At 34.8% G+C, this 18708-nt stretch overlaps 1 protein-coding gene across 1 annotated transcript in view; it reads left to right on the top strand.

Annotated features, from left to right (window-relative positions):
- The first annotated feature begins 9208 nt into the window (after positions 1 to 9208).
- Positions 9209 to 18708, top strand: part of LOC131039619 (uncharacterized) — a 31973-nt gene continuing 22473 nt past the window's right edge. The window contains exon 1 of the mRNA XM_059220576.1: positions 9209 to 9334. Within this exon, the coding sequence (XP_059076559.1) occupies positions 9209 to 9334 (126 nt within the window). The remainder of the gene's footprint in view (positions 9335 to 18708) is intronic.

Below are 18708 nucleotides of genomic sequence, written 5' to 3'. Positions count from 1 at the left end.
AGTCCTGTGGTGTGTTCAACAATTGGTATTAGAGAAAGATTACTCTAAGATAAGCTTAACCACTTGAGGAAGGTCTGGTATGGCACATGGGTCAATTTTAAAGTACCAAATTTTGATGGCACAAATTATTCTACTTGGGAATCATTGAAAGAATATCATTGGAATTCTCTTTCGCTTGGAATATGAGATATTATTAAGTTTGGTTATACTACTCCAAATGATGGTCCTACTAATCTGTATGAGGTCAAAAGGCATAAAAATAATGCGATGGAAAGAAATATACTGGTGAGTAGTTTGAGTGAGTCAAAGTTCTTGAAGTTCAATGGATGCAAAACTAGAAATCAAATTTGGGATAAGTTGAGAAACATCTATGAAGGAGATGAGAAGACCAAGCAAGTCCATATGTTTAATCTAAAGTATAGATTTGAGACACTAAGGATGTTTGAAGATGAGAACATTGAAGGTTATCTACATCGGGTGAATGAGATAGTAAATGCAATCAAAGGTATTGGTGAAGAATTGAAGGAAAATGAAGTTGTGAGAAAAGTAATGAGGACACTACCTAGATCTTACAAACCTAAGTTGTATGCTATTGAAGAAAGTCATAACATGGATACATATACCTTGGATTATCTTTATGTATCCTTCTTTGCCTTTGAGATTTCATAGTTTGAGGAGTTGCACACTGATAAGAAGGAAGGAAGTATTCAAAGCTACCAAGAAGATTGCAGATGTACTCAAAAAAAGAAATGATCTAGATGATATTGAAGTGAACTCCGCGAGGAGACTAAAGAAAGGGTCTTGAAAATACAAAGGTAAGTTGCCATTAGAATATTTCAATTATGGAAAAATTGGTCATTATGCTGCCAAAAGTAGTGAATTTTGATTATGGCATAAAATAATGGGACATATTAACTTTAACAACATGGTGAAGATCAATTCTAATCATGCTATGAGAGATTTGCCAAAGATTATCAAACCTACCAATACAGTGTGCAAGGAATGTCAAATGGGAAAACAAATAAGGAATCAATTCAAGAACAAGGAGTCTTCTACCACAATACTTTTGAAGTTGATTCATGCTGACCTATACAAACCTACAAGGACAAGAGGACTAAATGGTAATATATATTATATGTTTCTTATTGATGCTTATTATATAATGACATGGGTTACTTTCTTATAAGTAAAATAAAAAGCACTAGATAGATTTAAGGTATTTAAATCTATGGTTAAAAATAAGATAGAAACAAAGATGAAATGTTTAAGGTTTGATAGACAATAATTTACATCAAATGAATTTGATAGATTTTGTGAGGAGCGTGGTATTAAGAGGAAATTATTTGCACCTAGGAGTCCATAGTAGAATGGAATGGTTGAAAGAAAGAATATGACTATTGTTGACATCTAGAAGAATGTTGAAAGATGCTAATTTTCCTAATTTATATTGGAAAGAAGTAGTGCATGCTGCTATATATATTCTTAACAAAGTACAAGTAAGAGTAAATAAAACAAAGACACCTTATTAACTGTGGCATGGAAGATGACCGCCAGTCAAATATTTTAGAACCTTTGGAAGCTAGTGCCACATCAGAAGAGATGAAGAGGATTTGAGATGAAGGATATTTTTTGGGATACTTTATAAACAACAAGGCGCACCAGTGTTACAATAAAAAGTTGAAGAATATTGTGGAGAGTACAAAGGTCTGAGTAAGTGAAGATTGAAATCCAATTGTACCTGAACCTGAGATTGAGATAGAAGATACCTCCATTATTGTAGAAGAGAAGGATGTTTTGAAAGATAAATAAGATTCAAATGTAGAAGAAGAGTAACTTGGACAAGAACCTAAGGAACTTGCAAAGTATGTAAAAAAGAATCATTCAGAAGATCAGATAATTGGAGATAAAAAATAAAGGAGTTTAGACTAGAAGAAGACTTGCTAAGAATAGTGAACAAGAATTCTTTTATTTCTTATCTAAGGTGGAACCAAATAATTTTGTATAGGCTAGCTAAGATGATGGATGGATGAAGGAAATAGAAGAAGAATTGAATTAGATAGAAAAGAATCAGACATGGGAACTAGTACTTATATCGGTGGACAAGAATGTGATAGGAACAAAGTGGGTGTTCCAAAACAAGATAAATGGAGATGGAGAAGTCACAAGAAAGAAAGAAAGACTGGTTTGTAAATGGTATTCACAAGTTGAAGGTATTGATTTTGAGGGGACTTTTTCACCGATGGCTAGGATGGAAGCTATAAGGATGTTTCTTTCATTTTTTGCTTACAAGAACTTTAAGGTATATCAGATGGATGTGAAGTCAACATTCTTGAATGGATAAATTCAAGAAGAGGTTTATATTGAACAACCAGATGGGTTTCAACTATCAAAAAATTCAGATACAGTCTGTAAACTCGAGAAGGCACTTTATGGACTCAAGCATGCTCCTAGAGCTTTGCATACATGGTTGGATAGATACTTGCTGCAGTAGGAATTCAAGAAAGGTACAACAAATAGCAATCTATATTTTAATGTTGAGAATGAGAAGCTATTAATAGTAGTTGTATATGTTGATGATATCATTTTTGGTGGAGATGAAGATGTTTGTAAGAAGTTTGCACAATAGATGCAAAAAGAAATTGAGATGTCAATGATTGGCGAGTTATAATTTTTCCTTGGTCTTCAAGTAACACAGTTAGATGATGGTATTTCATTTCTCATACCAAGTATATCAAGGATATGTTGAAGAAATTTGGTATTGAAAATTGTAAACTAGTTGGAACCTCTATGGTTATTGTCTATCACTTAAGAAAGGATGATGGATCTCTGAAAGTTGATCAGAAATAGTATAGATCCATGATCGATGGATTGTTATGTTTGACAACCTCAAGATTGGATATCATGCACATGGTCTACTTGGTTGCTAGATTTCAAGATAATCCAAAGCAATCCAATGATCATGTGGTAAGAGGATATTTAGGTACTTGAAAGGGACTCCTGAATTTGGTTTATGGTATAGAAAGGATGATGTTTTCTCTTTGGAAGCTTACATTGATGCTAACTGGGTTCGATGTGTTGATGATAGAAGAAGTACAAGTGGTGGTGCATTTTTGTTGGGAGACATATTGGTCTCTTGGTTGATCAAGAAGCATGATTCAATGTCATTATCTACAACAAAAGAAAAATATATTGTAGCAACATCTTTCTACAGTCAATTCATGCGGATAAAACAAACTCTTAAAGATATCAAGGTGATGTATAGTAAGGCAATCCCTATTATGTATGATAATATAAGTGTAATTAAAATTTCATAGAATCTGATGATGCATTCAAGGACTAAACACATTTATTAAATATCATTTCTTAGGAGAGAAGGTTGCATATAAGGAATTTAGATTGGAATATGTACCCATAAAGGATTAGATTGCAGATATTTTTACCAAGGCATTATCAAAAGATACCTTTGAGTATCTTCGACAAAAGTTGGGGGTTATTTTCCCTCCTTAAAACTAAATACATAGAAGTGGTGCATCATTCCAGGGGAGAATCAAGGTTTATACTTTGTCTCCTAGATTGATGTGGTGGCTACTCTCAAGGGGAGCAATGAAGGTTGTGATTTATTGGTTGTAGGAAAATGGTTGCAGAAGAGAGAAATCCTTGTTAGAGGGAGTGTTGTTGATATCAAAGTTATACCTGGAATAGGAAGAAAGAGTTACGAAGATCAGGTTAGTATTGTTGTAAAATTTGTCTTTGATGTCAAAGGGGGAGTAAGTTTTAGTTTGTTGGCACAAATTTTTCCATCAATGACAAAGAGGGAGATCATTGCAAAATTATCTAGTTAATTATATATATGACATGTGAATATATGAATATGCTATGACAATTCCTATGGTTGATATATTTTCAATGTGTTATATGATGATTAATTTGAATAAATGCTTGTTTTGAGGAACTAACATATAGATTAAGGAATCATAGTCAGATCACAACCAAAGGAGATCTTGTCTTGCCACTCACGAGGAAGAATTCAAAGGGCCATCAACCAAAATATGGCTGTAATAAAGTTGTTTTGACTTTTTCTTATTGAATAAATGAAAGAAAGGATTGTAGGAGTTTGTGGAATAATGGAATTGTGCTTCATAAATCCACATGAATGAATTCTTTCACATTCCCGATTTTCTATTTCTATTTGAATAAAGAGTCCAATTCAGACTGAGACTCATGTTAGAGTTAGTTGTTATTTCTCAATTTCTCTTTGGAAGAAGTCATCCTCAGTACTAGGGAGGATTGAAAATGTTTAATTTTATTTTGGAGTAATTGTTCCACTTTTTCATACTATTTATAAATGTATAGTTTTGCCTGAGTTGATTCTTGTCTAGTTTTTTTTAGTTACTAAACAAACATATGTAATGCATAATAGATTTTTACCTGAATTTTTGAGAAGTTGAGAATCCGACTGTTATTATTGTTACAAATTTATCAATATGAAAGGAGAAAATGATTAGTAGTATTCTAAGTTAAAGGATTATTTTTAATATAGGTTATATCTCTTCAAGCAAGGGCCCCTTGAGGTTGTGTAACTCTCTCTCTCTCTCTCTCTCTCTCTCTCTCTCTCTCTCTCTCTCTCTCTCTCTCTCTCTCTCTCTCTCTCTCTCTCTCTCTCTCTCTCTCTCTCTCTCTCTCTCTCTCTCTCTCTCTCTCTCTCTCCGTTAGTTTCATTCATGTAAAGAATTAGTTGGATTGTGTTTCTTTTATAGAATTATTGTTATAGTTTATTCAATTCATGCAATCTACTAACATATTTGATAGTTAGAGTCCACACTGCAACCAAGTCATTATGATATTTACTCATAGCCACTGCCGAGTCAATTATCAAGTTATTCATGATAATTGCTATACAGATATAATTTCCATTATAGTACAATTTATATTTTCATTAGTCAGTATTTCCCTTTACACAATTGATAGATAGATTAAGAGTCTTGTGGTGCACATATAGTGCCAGCATTATCTTATATGCACTGAAAATATGAGGGAAAACATATGTAATAGATCAATTTGACAACCACAAAACTCAATTCTTTGACAAAATTATCAATTTCAAATCAATAAAGGAATGCATAAATAAATTAACTATCAAATAACAATAATCAAATTAAACCAAACTCCATTGCCAATTTATGCATCTAGCCTCCATTGCCCTTCTCTTTCTTGCTTATGGTATTTTGATGACGACTCTCAGAGTTGCATAAAATACTTATGGAGTATAAGGATAAGAATTTTAAGATTTTAATTGTTGAAAATGGAGATTGAACCTAAATTTATAGATTTTGAGAGTTTGATTTGACAGTTGAGATCAATTTGAAAACAAAGTTGATCAATAGTTGAGGATTCATGAGATAGGTTGGTGAGAGACAATTACTCAATGAACTAATATTGGTTGAGAGTTTCATTCATTTGACTAATTTGATGATTGATTTGATTGATCGGTTAGGAGATTTGATTGATTAGTCAGAAATGTTGGCATTATGTGAACCGGTATGAGGACATGATTACATTGTATATTGTCATTGATGTCAATATGCTAAAGAGGAGAGAACCGGTATATGTGAGAACCAATATGTTACCAAGAACCGATATATGTGAGAACTGGTATAACACTGTGAACCGAAATTTGTGCCAAAGTGAAGCGGTACGTTTGTTTAAGGTTAACCGACATGTGATTATGGGAACCAACACATGGAAGCTTTGTATGACTACTGGTTGGTAGTCTCAACTTCAAGGTTTCCAGTTGAAGTGCCTCAAGCCTGTGTGACTCAATCAGTGACTTTGTATGATGAGTTAGCATTGTAACGAAGAACAGATCGTGTTGCCATGTCAGCTTTGTGCACATGAAGGATCTTGCATGAAGGAGATTGTCCCTATCTACCTCAAGAATGTGCAAATTCTGTAAATGGTGATAACGTGTGATGGGTTATCAGCCGCCATGAAATCAGTGGAAAACGAATGATGGAGAACATCTTGAGATTGGCTCAAGATTGTTGCATTTAATGAAATGTGCTCAACGGTCAGGATTGAACCGTTTGAATTGCTTAACCTAACAGGTTTAGGGTTTAGGGTTTAAGCTACCGACCTATCTTTTTCCTATAAGGTCGATGTTGTGTTTCTTTCTGAGGTTGTTGGCAAAAGTTGTGTGTGTGTATTCAAGAGAAGAGATACGTGGTTCTTGCCAGACTAGAAGAGAGAAGTGATACCTGCAAAGTGTAAGTGCAGAAGGTGAAGAGGAGCTAAAGCGGATCTGCATTGGCATTGAGTGCTATTACCAGATCAATGTAATACCTATTGATCTCTAACCACTTCAATAGTTGTGAAATCCCTTAACAGGGTAGGTTTAACTGACTTACTGTAAATCCTTTATCAGGGTGACTCAAAACCATTGAGTTCTTGAAATCCTCTAACAAGGTAACCTTTAACAGGGTTTAACCCTTAACCGGGTATTCTAGCCATCCCTTAACCGGGTGATCCCTAACAGGATCGGTTCCTAACAAAACCTGTTGTATCAGTCTTTAACCAGACAAGGCTCCTAATAGAGTGGATTTCTAAAGAGCTCAAAAACAACTTGTGGGTATTCATCCCCACCGTGGTTTTTCCCAATTGGGTTTCCAAGTGAAAAATCTGTGTGTCATGTGTGGTGTTATTCATGTGATGGTTTGAGTAATTTGTGTCTGAAGGTAAATCATGTTGATCTAGTTGTTTATATATCTTTTGATGATAGATTATCTGTTCATGCACTAGGGTGAAATGGAAATGAAGTATTAGATTGTATGAGAAGACAAGTGTCAACCGGTTTATGATTGTCTCAGTTATTTTGGGCTTTGCCGGTTGTACTCTATTTAAGACCAGAGTTACTATCTGTCTGCCTATGCACAGTGTTTGTTGACAAACCAGTTTTAGGATTGTGTTTTTGTCTGTACTGATTCACCCCACTCTCAGTACCGGTTTGGTACTATCCATTCATCATTGAGTTATCAAGAAAAAGGTGTTGATGACTAAGAGTCAATGACAACTAAGATTTTCAACATGTGATTTTGGAGAATGAATGAAATTAGCTTTTTGATGAATTTGAATTTTCAAAAACATCAAATTAATTTGGAATTAGAGAGAAATGAAATAAATTTTACAAAATTTATTTGAAATGAGAGGTAAGAGGACATTGCTAGCTAAATAATAATTTAAAGAAATTATTTAATCATGAAAATATAAAAAATTGAATTTAATTAAATAATGAAGTTTATTTAATTAGAGTGACATGGTAAAATAATTGATTAAATAATAAAATTATTTAATTAATGTCAGAGGAAAATTAGATAATTAAAAAATATTTAATTATGAGAAAAGAGGGAAATTTCAATGTTTGAATTTGAGTAAGAATGAGGTTAATTTAGAAGAATGACACTGAATTAATTAAATAATTTATTTATTTAATTAAAGAGGAAAAATTAGTATAATTATCGCCTGCAAGTGTAGTACAATTTTCAATGTCTACATTTTCTGTTTTTTGAGACATTATGATTTTGAGTGTTGTTTCAAACAACAATTGATAAAATTATCGCCCTAGTATGCCATGGTAGTGATAAGAGAATATGGTGCCCCCCTTTGAGAAATTGGTCAATTTTATTGATTTGAAGGCCAATTTAACGATAACGTGATTAGGTTTCCAAATATGTATTTTGCAGGAAAAAGGAGGTTCACGTGACCAACATACAAGGCATTAAAGGTAAAAATTACCACAACTGGTAGGGTAGGAAACCCTAATTAGGGCTCAAGTGGGCTATAAATATGGGGATTAGGGTTTATTTGAGTTTATTTACAGGCTTGGAGCCTAGGAGATTCAGATTATTTCAAAGCAGTTTATGAGCATTTGTGGAGCGATGGTGGGAGTTTGGTGTAGTCTGCATTTGTTGAAGTGGGTCCATACCTTTGGGAGGCTAGAGGACACAGACGATGTAGTAAGTTCGAAAAATCATCTTATCGATTGATGTCATTTATTGCACTTTTTCAATCTAGGTCTTAGGGGAATAAAAAATAATAGTTACATAATTGCACCTCATATTTTACACAATCACTATTCTTTTGACACAATTGTGGTTTATGTTACACAACTACTAACAGTTGCAAAGTTGGTTTAAGTATTACACAATTGACTTTGATCTTTTGCATAATTTCTTAAATGACCATGCATTTATTGATTGGGTTATGCATTTGTGGTTTTTATTTCACATTTGACAAAAGGATTACACATTTTCTAATTTGGTTCACCCAATTATTGATTACACATAGTGTATGCTTGGGGTTTGTGTGTACTTTCCATGCTTTATCATCATTGCATTCCATTTCATATTTAGAAGCTCAATCGATCAACTATGGTATTATTCTCTTAGAGGTGTGGGCTCTGGAGCATATTGAAGTGTTTTGACCTGTTGTAGACATACAGTTGGAGGTAGGTCAACCTTATGTGTATAGATATTTAGGTGCATTTGTTTAAAAGCACATGGGTTACACTATATCCTAGCAACACTAGATAGACATCATGCAACGTTTCACTTGGAGACCCTATAGGGATTGCCCCGACTAGGAGGTTGATGATCAACACCTTCCATATTATAGACAATGATATTTGAATGGTTGTGTAGTCATGTCATAGAGGATCATGGATATCTAGTTGGTCGATTGCATTTTGAGACAGTTTGGTGAGGTACAGGCAATGCCACAGGGGACAATAGATTTACCCATTGCACTAGAGAGGTTATAGATTGGGGGTCATGTATCAGTACATAGGTTGTCTATACAAAGTTTGATAGTCTTCATCCAATTCAGTGGGCATATGATAATTAGATATTATAGATGTATGGATGACTCCTCACTATTAATGTGGTGGGCTACATAGAGACTGACTTCTTTGACAACACCTTTTATTGATGGTATTGGTTGCAAGATAAGGTAGGGTCGAGGTGGAGATGGTGGATAAGGTGGAGATCATAGATGGGGTGTAGTGAGAGATAGAGGTAGAGGGAGGAGGAGGAGAGGCAGAGGTAGAGGTTAGGGGCGAGGGGATGGAGATGGTGGTGGTGAAGATGATGGGGGTGGAGATAAACAAGATGTACCCATGATGGGCCCACAGTAGGTGTTGAGAGGGGATGAGGATGGTATGGATGTAGATGTGGAGGAGATTGGGGAGACAAAGGAGAGAAACTCTTCAGAAAATTCTAGCTCTAGCTTTGATGATTCTAATTCTATTCCTAACTTAGATGACGATGATGATGATAGGGATGAGGTACATGGTGAAGATGATGCAACCATGTCTAATATATAGGTACATGCTATTCTAGCTACAAGTATTGGTTTATAGGATGTTCTAATGGGTGATCATGTATCTCAAATTCTGGACCCATAGGTAGCTAGGGCTCAGATATAGAATTTATAGGCCCAATTTGCATAGTTTCAGGCATAGCTAGTTGCAGTGGAGAGGGGTAGGGATAAGGATAGGTTATTATGGATTCAAACATAGGGTAAGTGGCATGCGGAGAGGGAAAAACTAATTGTAGAGTGAGTTGATGCTATTATTAGAGCATAGAGGGTAGATGAGAGATCCCAATTATTCATTGAGAATATAATTGGTCATGGTATCAAGGATTTAGCCAATCAAATTTATTAGGGAGGTCAGAAGACCCTATTGGTGAAATCTTTATGAGAGTGTCATCCCTAAGAACCAAAGAGTTTCCAGTTACAAATAATGTATCAGGACTCATTCATGGGCTACAATGAGCAGTGGGGGTGTTATGGGACGACCACCTAGGCCACCAAAATATCTTTCAATGGGGGTGGTGCAGGAGCACCTAGTTGAGTAAAAACTCTCCTTTTTGAGTATTTCACGCTTTCATGTTTGTAATATCTTGTGTTAGGTTTATGATGTTGTTTTAGGTTTTTGTGTGTCTTTTCAAGTGGTTTTGATCTCATTTTGTGCTCAAGAGGTCAAGTTTTGCCTTTCAGGAAGTGAGTTGACAATTTTGGGTTTTTAGGCCAAAAAGGGCAAAAATGTGTAAAATTGCCTAAAAGGTCTAGAAATGCTTTTCAAATCATTGCAACATGTTTTCTAAGTTTTTTAAGCATGTCTTAGGTGTTTAGATAATTTTATGAGGTTAGGTTGTCAAAAATGCCTCTTGGAGCAACAAATGTTGTCATTTGGGCTTGTAAAAGTTGTCATTTTTGGACATTTCTAGTATAATGAAGTTGTGGAAGCCTCATGTCTGTAATAGGCTTGATAAATAACTGGAGATAATATAAAAAGGCATCCATTCTCCTTGAAAAAGTTTGGTGATTGCATTGACTAAGTTTTCCTAATATGAAAAAAGATGAAATTCTAGCTTTTAATGTGTTTTTCTCTCTTTTAGAGCAGCAATCCGTACTATAGCACATCTGGTCCATACTGTACCTTTTGGGAAGGGTTCATATTTGTTTCCCAATTATATTCAAGTGATAATTTTATTGTTTTTCCATTTGCAAGTTGGTTAAACAAAATTCTTTCATTTCGGTGTGCTCACTGCCCTGTCAAGGGTTTGGGATTTCAAAATGCAGCAACTTGACTAATCCAGGCCTGGGCTCCCACCAAATGGATTTGGTCAAGTTGGTATGCATGTATATAATGTATATAAGTTTCTTTTATGCCATTCTTGTGATGGAAAAGGTGAATTTGTGCACTTATTAGGCAAGTTGTCTAACTTGGCTAATATTCTTCCTTAATGCTCAAAAATTGGGTTCTATGCACCAAGTGTTGAAAAAAAACATGGATAGAGGTATGCACCTATCCTAGAAGAATTTTTAAGGGATTTTAACTCCAAACTTTACTCCTTTTGCATTGTAATATGTCACTATTTGTGAAGGACAACGAATTCCCTGTTTTGGGGAAGTGATTAGTTTTTGTTACAAAATTGGCTCTATGAATACTTTTATATTGGCAAATGATTCCTGGTGTTGTAGAAGAGTTGAATAATTGTTTGGTAGCATCTATTTACATTTTTTATGTTCTATTTGTGCTCCTAACCAACTGCCTTGCAGAAATAACAGTGAAAAGATAGAGAAAACAGTGAAAATGACTGTTTTTTGTCACTTTCCATAGCTAGCATGCTAAGTGTTTGGTAAAATGACAAGTGGAAATTGTTTGAACAATGTTCTCCAAGGTGTGTAAGGTTCTATCAATCATTCTAGGTCCTTGGTTTGTGAAGGAGTGGTGTACCCAACATTGCAAACTTGAAAACCCTCTTGAAACTCTACAAAAGTGCCATAAATGGTGGACAGACCTCATTTTGCATTGACAGTGGCCTAAACCATGAAAATCTATTAGTTTTGAGGTTTTTTGAATGTCCCAAGTCAACTTAAATGGTGGGGTAAAGCATCATTTTCTCCTACAAGAAAATTTCATCCAATTAGCCCTCCATGGGCTAGTAGCCCTTTTTAGGCCTCACACACACAAAACAAGGAACCCGATTACCTTGAGCTCATTGGGTTTGGAGTGAATTTTGAAGGACAACTCAAAATAGTGGAGAAACCTCCATGACATCCTTGTGAAGAAATCTTGGGTCTTGAGACCTAGTAAGTTGGGTTTGAGCAAGTGAATCTAGGAAGCCAAAACAACAAAATGAAGCAAGTTTTTGAACAAAACCTTAACCTAGGTTCCTAGACCATTTAGGGGAACTTGTAATGACAAAGAACAATTAGAATAATGCCCAAAGTATAGAGGAATGTGTTGGAAATAATGTAATGTTTGGATATAACCAATAGTGGATGAGTAAGGGAATGAGCTCACTCAAAAGGGGAGTTTGTTTGGGAAGCTATGCATGAGATGCTTAGTATTAAAAATTCAAATTGATTTGCAAACATATATGACAGACACAAACAATTCTTTTGGAAACCAATTGAACCATGAGACCTAATTTACCTTGTTGAGTACTTCTCTAGCATCCTACCCTATCAGGGGGATAGGTTAGGCCTTCAAATGTCGAGGACCAAGGGAGTAATGACTGATCCCATTTTAGACACTTGTATATTCTAAATTACTATATGGGCCTCATTCCTTTTTATAGTCATGATGACATTGTACTCCGACACTATTTTTGAGATATATATGATATGCGGTTTTGGCAGTGATGTTTATACGATGTGCATGTTGGTTCCTATATGATGTTATGATGTTTATTATGTGATGGATGATATATGGTACTTATGTGATGTTTTACATGTATATATGAGATGCAGTCTATTTTCTAGATATTGCATGCCTTAGAGAATATGATTATGGATGCCTTGTATTTAAGTGATGGATGCTTTTATGTATGTATATGTTCCTATTATGTTTTTATGATGTATGGTGTAGTGCCCCTCCCTAATTTATCTTTCCTTTTTGTGTATCGATAGACAATATTGCTATAGCATAGACTACTTTGTGATGCTTTTGATAGATGTTTATGGATTTACTTATGATTTGGATGCTTCATTATTTATGATAAACATATTATATTTTCACTTGACATTATGATTTCATGTGGATAATGACATTCATAGATTATTATGATGGACTTTTATATGTACTCATTTTATATGTGTGGTTTATATTTGGCTATGGTGACTTGATGATATCTTATGATGTACTAACCCTATTTCATGATTATATTGGATGAGTTGATACTATGATTGTTGTGACTATTTACTATTGTATTCCTGATAGAGATGATATCATATCACTCATTGCGAGCATGATATGATGTTGTGATTCTCTTTACTTGTTTGCCTATTTTATGATATATGTTATTGTATATGTTGTCATACATGTTTTGGTGATGACAAGTTTGCAGGTACCAGACATCAACTCCACCTGGCTTCACATGACTGAGCATGTCTTATCCCAATGGAAAGTTGATTGGAGATGACATGAAAATCCATTCTACACTCTAGGTTTAAGTTGATTACCCTTGTCAGTCTAGTGTCTTGGTGTGAGTTGTTGTTTAGCGTCAAGTGGTCTCTTGAGTTATCCTATGTTGGGTTGCTTTGAAGTGTTATGATTATTGATTAATTAAATTATTCATTAGCTAATTGATTTATAGTTTAATAATGTTAAATTAATTTAATGGATTTACATAGTTTATAATAATAAATTAAATAAATAATTGATATTAATATTTAAAATTAATAGATTTTATATTAATGATTTAATGATTATTGGATATTTATTATTTATTAATTTGGGTATTTATTTATATACCTTTGGTTATTTTATTAATAGGATTTTATATTTAATTGTCCCCATGGTTTAGACTATCATTGGTTGTCTATATTATTATTTCCCTTTTTATCCTATTGGGTTAATTAAATATTATATTCTTTACCTACCTTGTTTTATGATTGGATGAGTGTATTGGGGTAAGATATTTAAATAATATTTTATATATTTACCTTGGTAATTGAAAGGGTTGGCAAGAAATATATTTTATTTGATTATTTCTATTGGTCGACATTTTTCTATAGTTTGGCTTTGATTTTCTATTTATTGAGTTATCTATGCATTTATCCGAGTTGGCTTTCGGGAAGAACTAGCATTGTTGAAGATTGGATTTGGACTTTGGATTTGTTGAAGCTTGGCTGGAATTTGGCTCTAGTTTTCTCTTCATCAGGGTTCTTAGACCATTTCTACATTTTTCTAGGTTGGAGGATTTTCTCTTTTGCATTTTCAATTTTTGAAATATTATCCGCTCTGTGACTGAGAAAGATTGTATTTGGGAGATTTTGGGAAAACTATCGAAAATAGACTAATGTAATAGTTATATTATATGGTTGTGGGGAAAAATATTTGTATATATATAATGTCTAAGTATTGTCGTATGTGGTTTCTGGCTTGTTTTCTGAGTGTCATATCTATTTCTATTGTTCTGGTATGTATTATTTGAGAGGATGACATTTATATTGTATGGAGTTTGAGGTGTAATTGTATTTTTGGAATTTATATATGTTATGTGTTATGGATATTCTCCAGGAATGAGATTGTCGGGAGTCTTTGTGTGAAAACTTTGATTTATCTTCATGTGTTGTTTTCACCTTTGGATCTAGCTTGGTCCTTTATTTTCCATTCTTTCGGGTGTCTTTGTCTATGGTGTTTTCGACACTTATTTTAGTCTTGGAGATTTATTTTACCTTGTCAAATTTTCCGCTTTCCATCTTTTCGGAGTTTTTTGAGTTTTCATCTTAAATGTGCTAGAACTTTGTTCATATGTGCTAATATTTCATGTGTTTGCGCTATTTCCTCGGCTATATGCACTGTTCTTTTTTCTGTATGCGCCATTCTGGGTCGTGGATGTGCTGAACTGGGCTTCGTATGTGCTAAACCTTGGATGCGCTAATCCTTTTGTTGAATGTGCTAAAGCATTTAGTAAATGCGCTATTTTGTTTAATAAATGCACTATTCTGTTTAACGAATGCGCTAATTGGTTCATTATATGTGTTTATTAGTCATGTATTTAAGCTGAGATACTAATCAGATGTGCTACAGAGTCTGTTATATGCATACCCTTGAGATAATTTTGGTTTTTTGGGTCTTTTCTGAGTTTACTATTATGGTTTTTGCATCTGTCCAAAGGTAGGGCCTGTGTGTTTTGAGTGTCCTGTGGTGAATCGAGACTGTGTTATTGATTTTATTGAAATTTTATATTTTTGAATTTTAATACAAATGGTTTATGCCTTTTGATATGTTTTATGCAAGATGAGAAATACCTTGCTGCAGTGTTGGGCCCTTTGGTATAAATACCATTTGTGATGGCATGTGATTTATGTGCTATGAGGCTGGATGTTGGCATTATTATGCATTTATGATATTCTTATGCTTATGGAGATCTTGGATAGTTGGATTATGTTCATGAGCCCTTTTTGTTTTTCATGTGCCTATTTTGTAACCCTAAAGCCTAGATGCATGGTTAGGGAGAGTGGGCTTCCATGAGTTTGTCAAGGTCACAAGGAATAGGCTATTAGGATTCCTTATTGTTTGGAGCTTGGGTCTAGACCATTTGGATAACTCATTGGTGGTTTATTGTATTAATATAGAGATAACATAATAATTAATCTTAGGTGAGTTGGGTAGTATTAACTCATCTAAGTAAGATAATAAATTTGTTTTTGGTGTCCCATCTCATGGCTTGGAAGACCAAAGTGAGGTGGTAGATCTGGTAACTGGATAAACCAAACTCCCTTGAATTCATCAAAGGTTGAATAAATTTTTCATGTATATCACGAATGCTGGACTGAGTTCTAGGATATCTGATGCAAGAGCATCCCTGATTCTTGGCAATATTGCATCAACCAAAATATTTCTTTTCAATTTGTTTTCTATTTTGTAGTTTTAGCATTTCTTTTTGCATTTTCTCACTAGATCTTGCGGAGCTCATTTTTGCTTGTAATCATGATTATCTTCCTTATTCCTGAACTGTGATATGTTTGGATCATTTTTCGGCAAATTATCGCTTCCAGATTCTGAGATAGTTTTCTAGCTTAGAACACCGGAACCAATTGGACCTATTCGCTATTGGCAAATCTTGCAGAGCCTTTCCATAGCTTGTGGAGCCCCAATTCATTATTTCCAACATTCCTTAGCGTGTGACCGACCCTCCCTCTGATCTGCACTTCTTCCTTTGTATTTTTCAGAGGATTTTCATTGGCGGAGGCTGACATGGTGGTTTTACACATTTCATCATGTTCATCAGTGTTTGATTCTTCTTGGGCTGACCGGATCCCTCTAAACCATATAAATCAATGTAATTTAGCTTGTACTAGTAATATTTTCAGAACTGAAAAGATCTATCTCGAGGTTAAGAGGTCCGGTGTTGATCGAGACTGCAATTGAGTATGTCTGTATCAAGCCAGCAAGCCGAATCTTGTAGCCCGCATGTTGTCAACAGATTGCAAACAAATTTTCATGATATAATCAATCGGTTTTGCATTGCCTCCATCATCTTGTCTTGCTTTCATTTTGTTTTACTCTTACTGTATGGTCCAGATAGATCTCATTTAAGGTCCCTCCTAACCGTGATAGCACCAAGTGGTATCAGAGCGAGATTTTGTTTCAAAGATTGCATTGTCCTAAAGATTTTATTGTGGGTGGTGAAGTATGGATTCGACTTGCAGCTGCAGAGGATTTGTGTGAAGATGGCACAAGAGGAAATAGGATTGGTGGAGTGCCTAGGAATGTAGACCCTATTGTGATGGAAATGTTGAGAGGAATTGCATCCTGATTAGAAGCTATTGAAACAACCAAGATAAGAGGCCGACATATTGAAGATGTGAGTGAAGATGAGGAAGAAGAAGCACCGATAGAACAAGTAGCAAATCCACTGATGATTGATGTGGATGAAGAAAGGCTCTTGAGGGTTTTGAGTAGGGAGAACACCAAACCACATTTTACCCCACTGGAGTATGATGGAAAGTTGGATTCAAATGAATTGATGGATTGGATCTCAGAGATGGAGAAGTATTTTGATTTTGAGAATATTGCGGAAGAAAGAAAGGTGAAATATGTCTATACTAGGTTGAAAGGTCATGCGTCTCCTTGGTGGGAATATTTGCAGGTTGATAGACAAAAAAGTGGTAAAGAGAAGATCAAATCATGGGAGCTAATGATTTCCAAGTTGAAATCAAAGTTTATGCTAGCAAATTACCAAGTAAATCTATTTCAAAAGTTACAAAACTTGAAGTAGAAAGAGTCTAATGTGAAGGATTATACCGAAGCATTCTACAAGTTGAATATCAGATCCAGACATGTTGATGATGACGTTGAATAAGTTGTGATATATTTGAATGTCCTACAAATGTCTATACAAGATGAACATTATTTGGTCAAGTTACAGAGTGTTGAGGAAGCATAACAATATGCCCTGAAAGTAGAAGAGAAGTTGAACAAAAGACATGAGCAGAGACAGAGAGACAGAGGTGGAAGGTTTTCTAAAGGAAGATTTCAAGGAGGAAGAGGATATTCCGAAGGAAGAGGATATTCCGAAGGAAGAGGAACCTATGCAGATCATAACAAAGATAAGGAAGTAAGAAAGAATGGTAGTTCATACCAGAACTATGATATAAATTTATACTAGAGAAGAGAACCTGACGATTGTTAGGTCCTGGAGACAACTGAGAGGGGGGGGTGAATCAGTTGTCTAATAAAAAACAACTTAACTAACTTAATGCTTAATACCGGTAAACCAGTTAAGTATGCCGGTAGATAGTTTTAACAGTTAATTGCTATACCGGTAAAGATTAATACATGAAACATAAACACAAAGTCATCCATAACACATGACACCAATATTTGTATGTGGAAACTCTATAAGGGGAAAAACCACAGTGGGAAACCTTACCCACAATCGGATGATACTACTGCAGATAGTAAGTGTACATAAATGAGGTCTGCACATGCAGAAAGGCCAATAGCCTAGAGCTCACTGCTCAATCACAAAATGGGAGTCACACTGACTATAGTTGGATGGTTAAATCCAATAAGAATGTACTGCACAAAATAGCATCTTCATATGCTTGATTCAGTACCGGTGTAATGATAATATGCTTTCACAAAAACCTAACTTCACCTTCAAATGATGTCTGCATGTATTGCATTGCTTAATCTCGCATATACCTTCACAGAATTTTTTTTTTGCATTCCACACTTGATCTTACAAATAAGATCTTACCTTTATACCATAGCCTAAGACCAATTTTAGTAGGTCAGCTCTACAAGATATTACAATAAAAACATTTTACAAATAATATAATATCCGATGCAATAACCGATTGAACATGTCAGCTTAATGCATTTACAACAATAATTAATCATCTCCATAGCGTGCCATGTTGATCTAGAAAAGATAAACCTGCCAGTGTAACCCTAGGTAATCCTGGACCTATTTGCCGGTAAAAACAAATAAGCAAATATGAATATACCAATGATTAATTCATTAAGATAAGATGTCCATACGATGTCTTCAATATTACCAAGTGTCTTCCATATCATTTCAAGTGCCGATGATCATTATATCTTGTCGGTGAACCATATACCAGTAACTGTGCAATAGTTACTTGCTTGCTAGTGAATGCTGCCAGATCTCCAAAGTGCTAGTGTTTTAGTAGGTGTTGACATCAATGACAAAACTATATCAAAATACCAACAATCTCCCCCTTTCGCATTGATGGCAACACAAGATGGAAAAACCATCAAAGTGCCAAAACAGAAATGCCAAAAACCAACAATCTCCAAAAAGATCATAACCAAAATATAGAGAGTAATAGTCTCTCCTAAACAACATTCTCTCCCCCTGGGAGCAACATGTGTTATCCAAAGTTTCCATACCAATCTCTCCAAAAGATAATGTGTTTTCCATATATCTCTCCCCCTTTGACATCAAATACCAAAGTTATAATAAAGCCAAGTTCATATACAAAATACCAATCAATTCAGTATACCAACTACTCCCCCTAAGAAGTGGCTTCCTCATAAAAAACTGGAGTAAAAGATTTGTCTTTTAATTCCACCGATTGATGACAATCATTAACTATCTAAGTCTCTACCGGTGGTGGTATGACTCCAAGCTGATCTCTGAGATATTCAAAAGTCTCCTTAGGCAAAGG

This window comes from Cryptomeria japonica, chromosome 5 (assembly GCF_030272615.1).
Source record: "Cryptomeria japonica chromosome 5, Sugi_1.0, whole genome shotgun sequence".
Classification (NCBI taxonomy): Eukaryota; Viridiplantae; Streptophyta; class Pinopsida; order Cupressales; family Cupressaceae; genus Cryptomeria; species Cryptomeria japonica.
The sequence above is the reverse complement of the archived record's forward strand: the minus strand, read 5'-3'. Positions and strand labels throughout refer to the sequence as shown.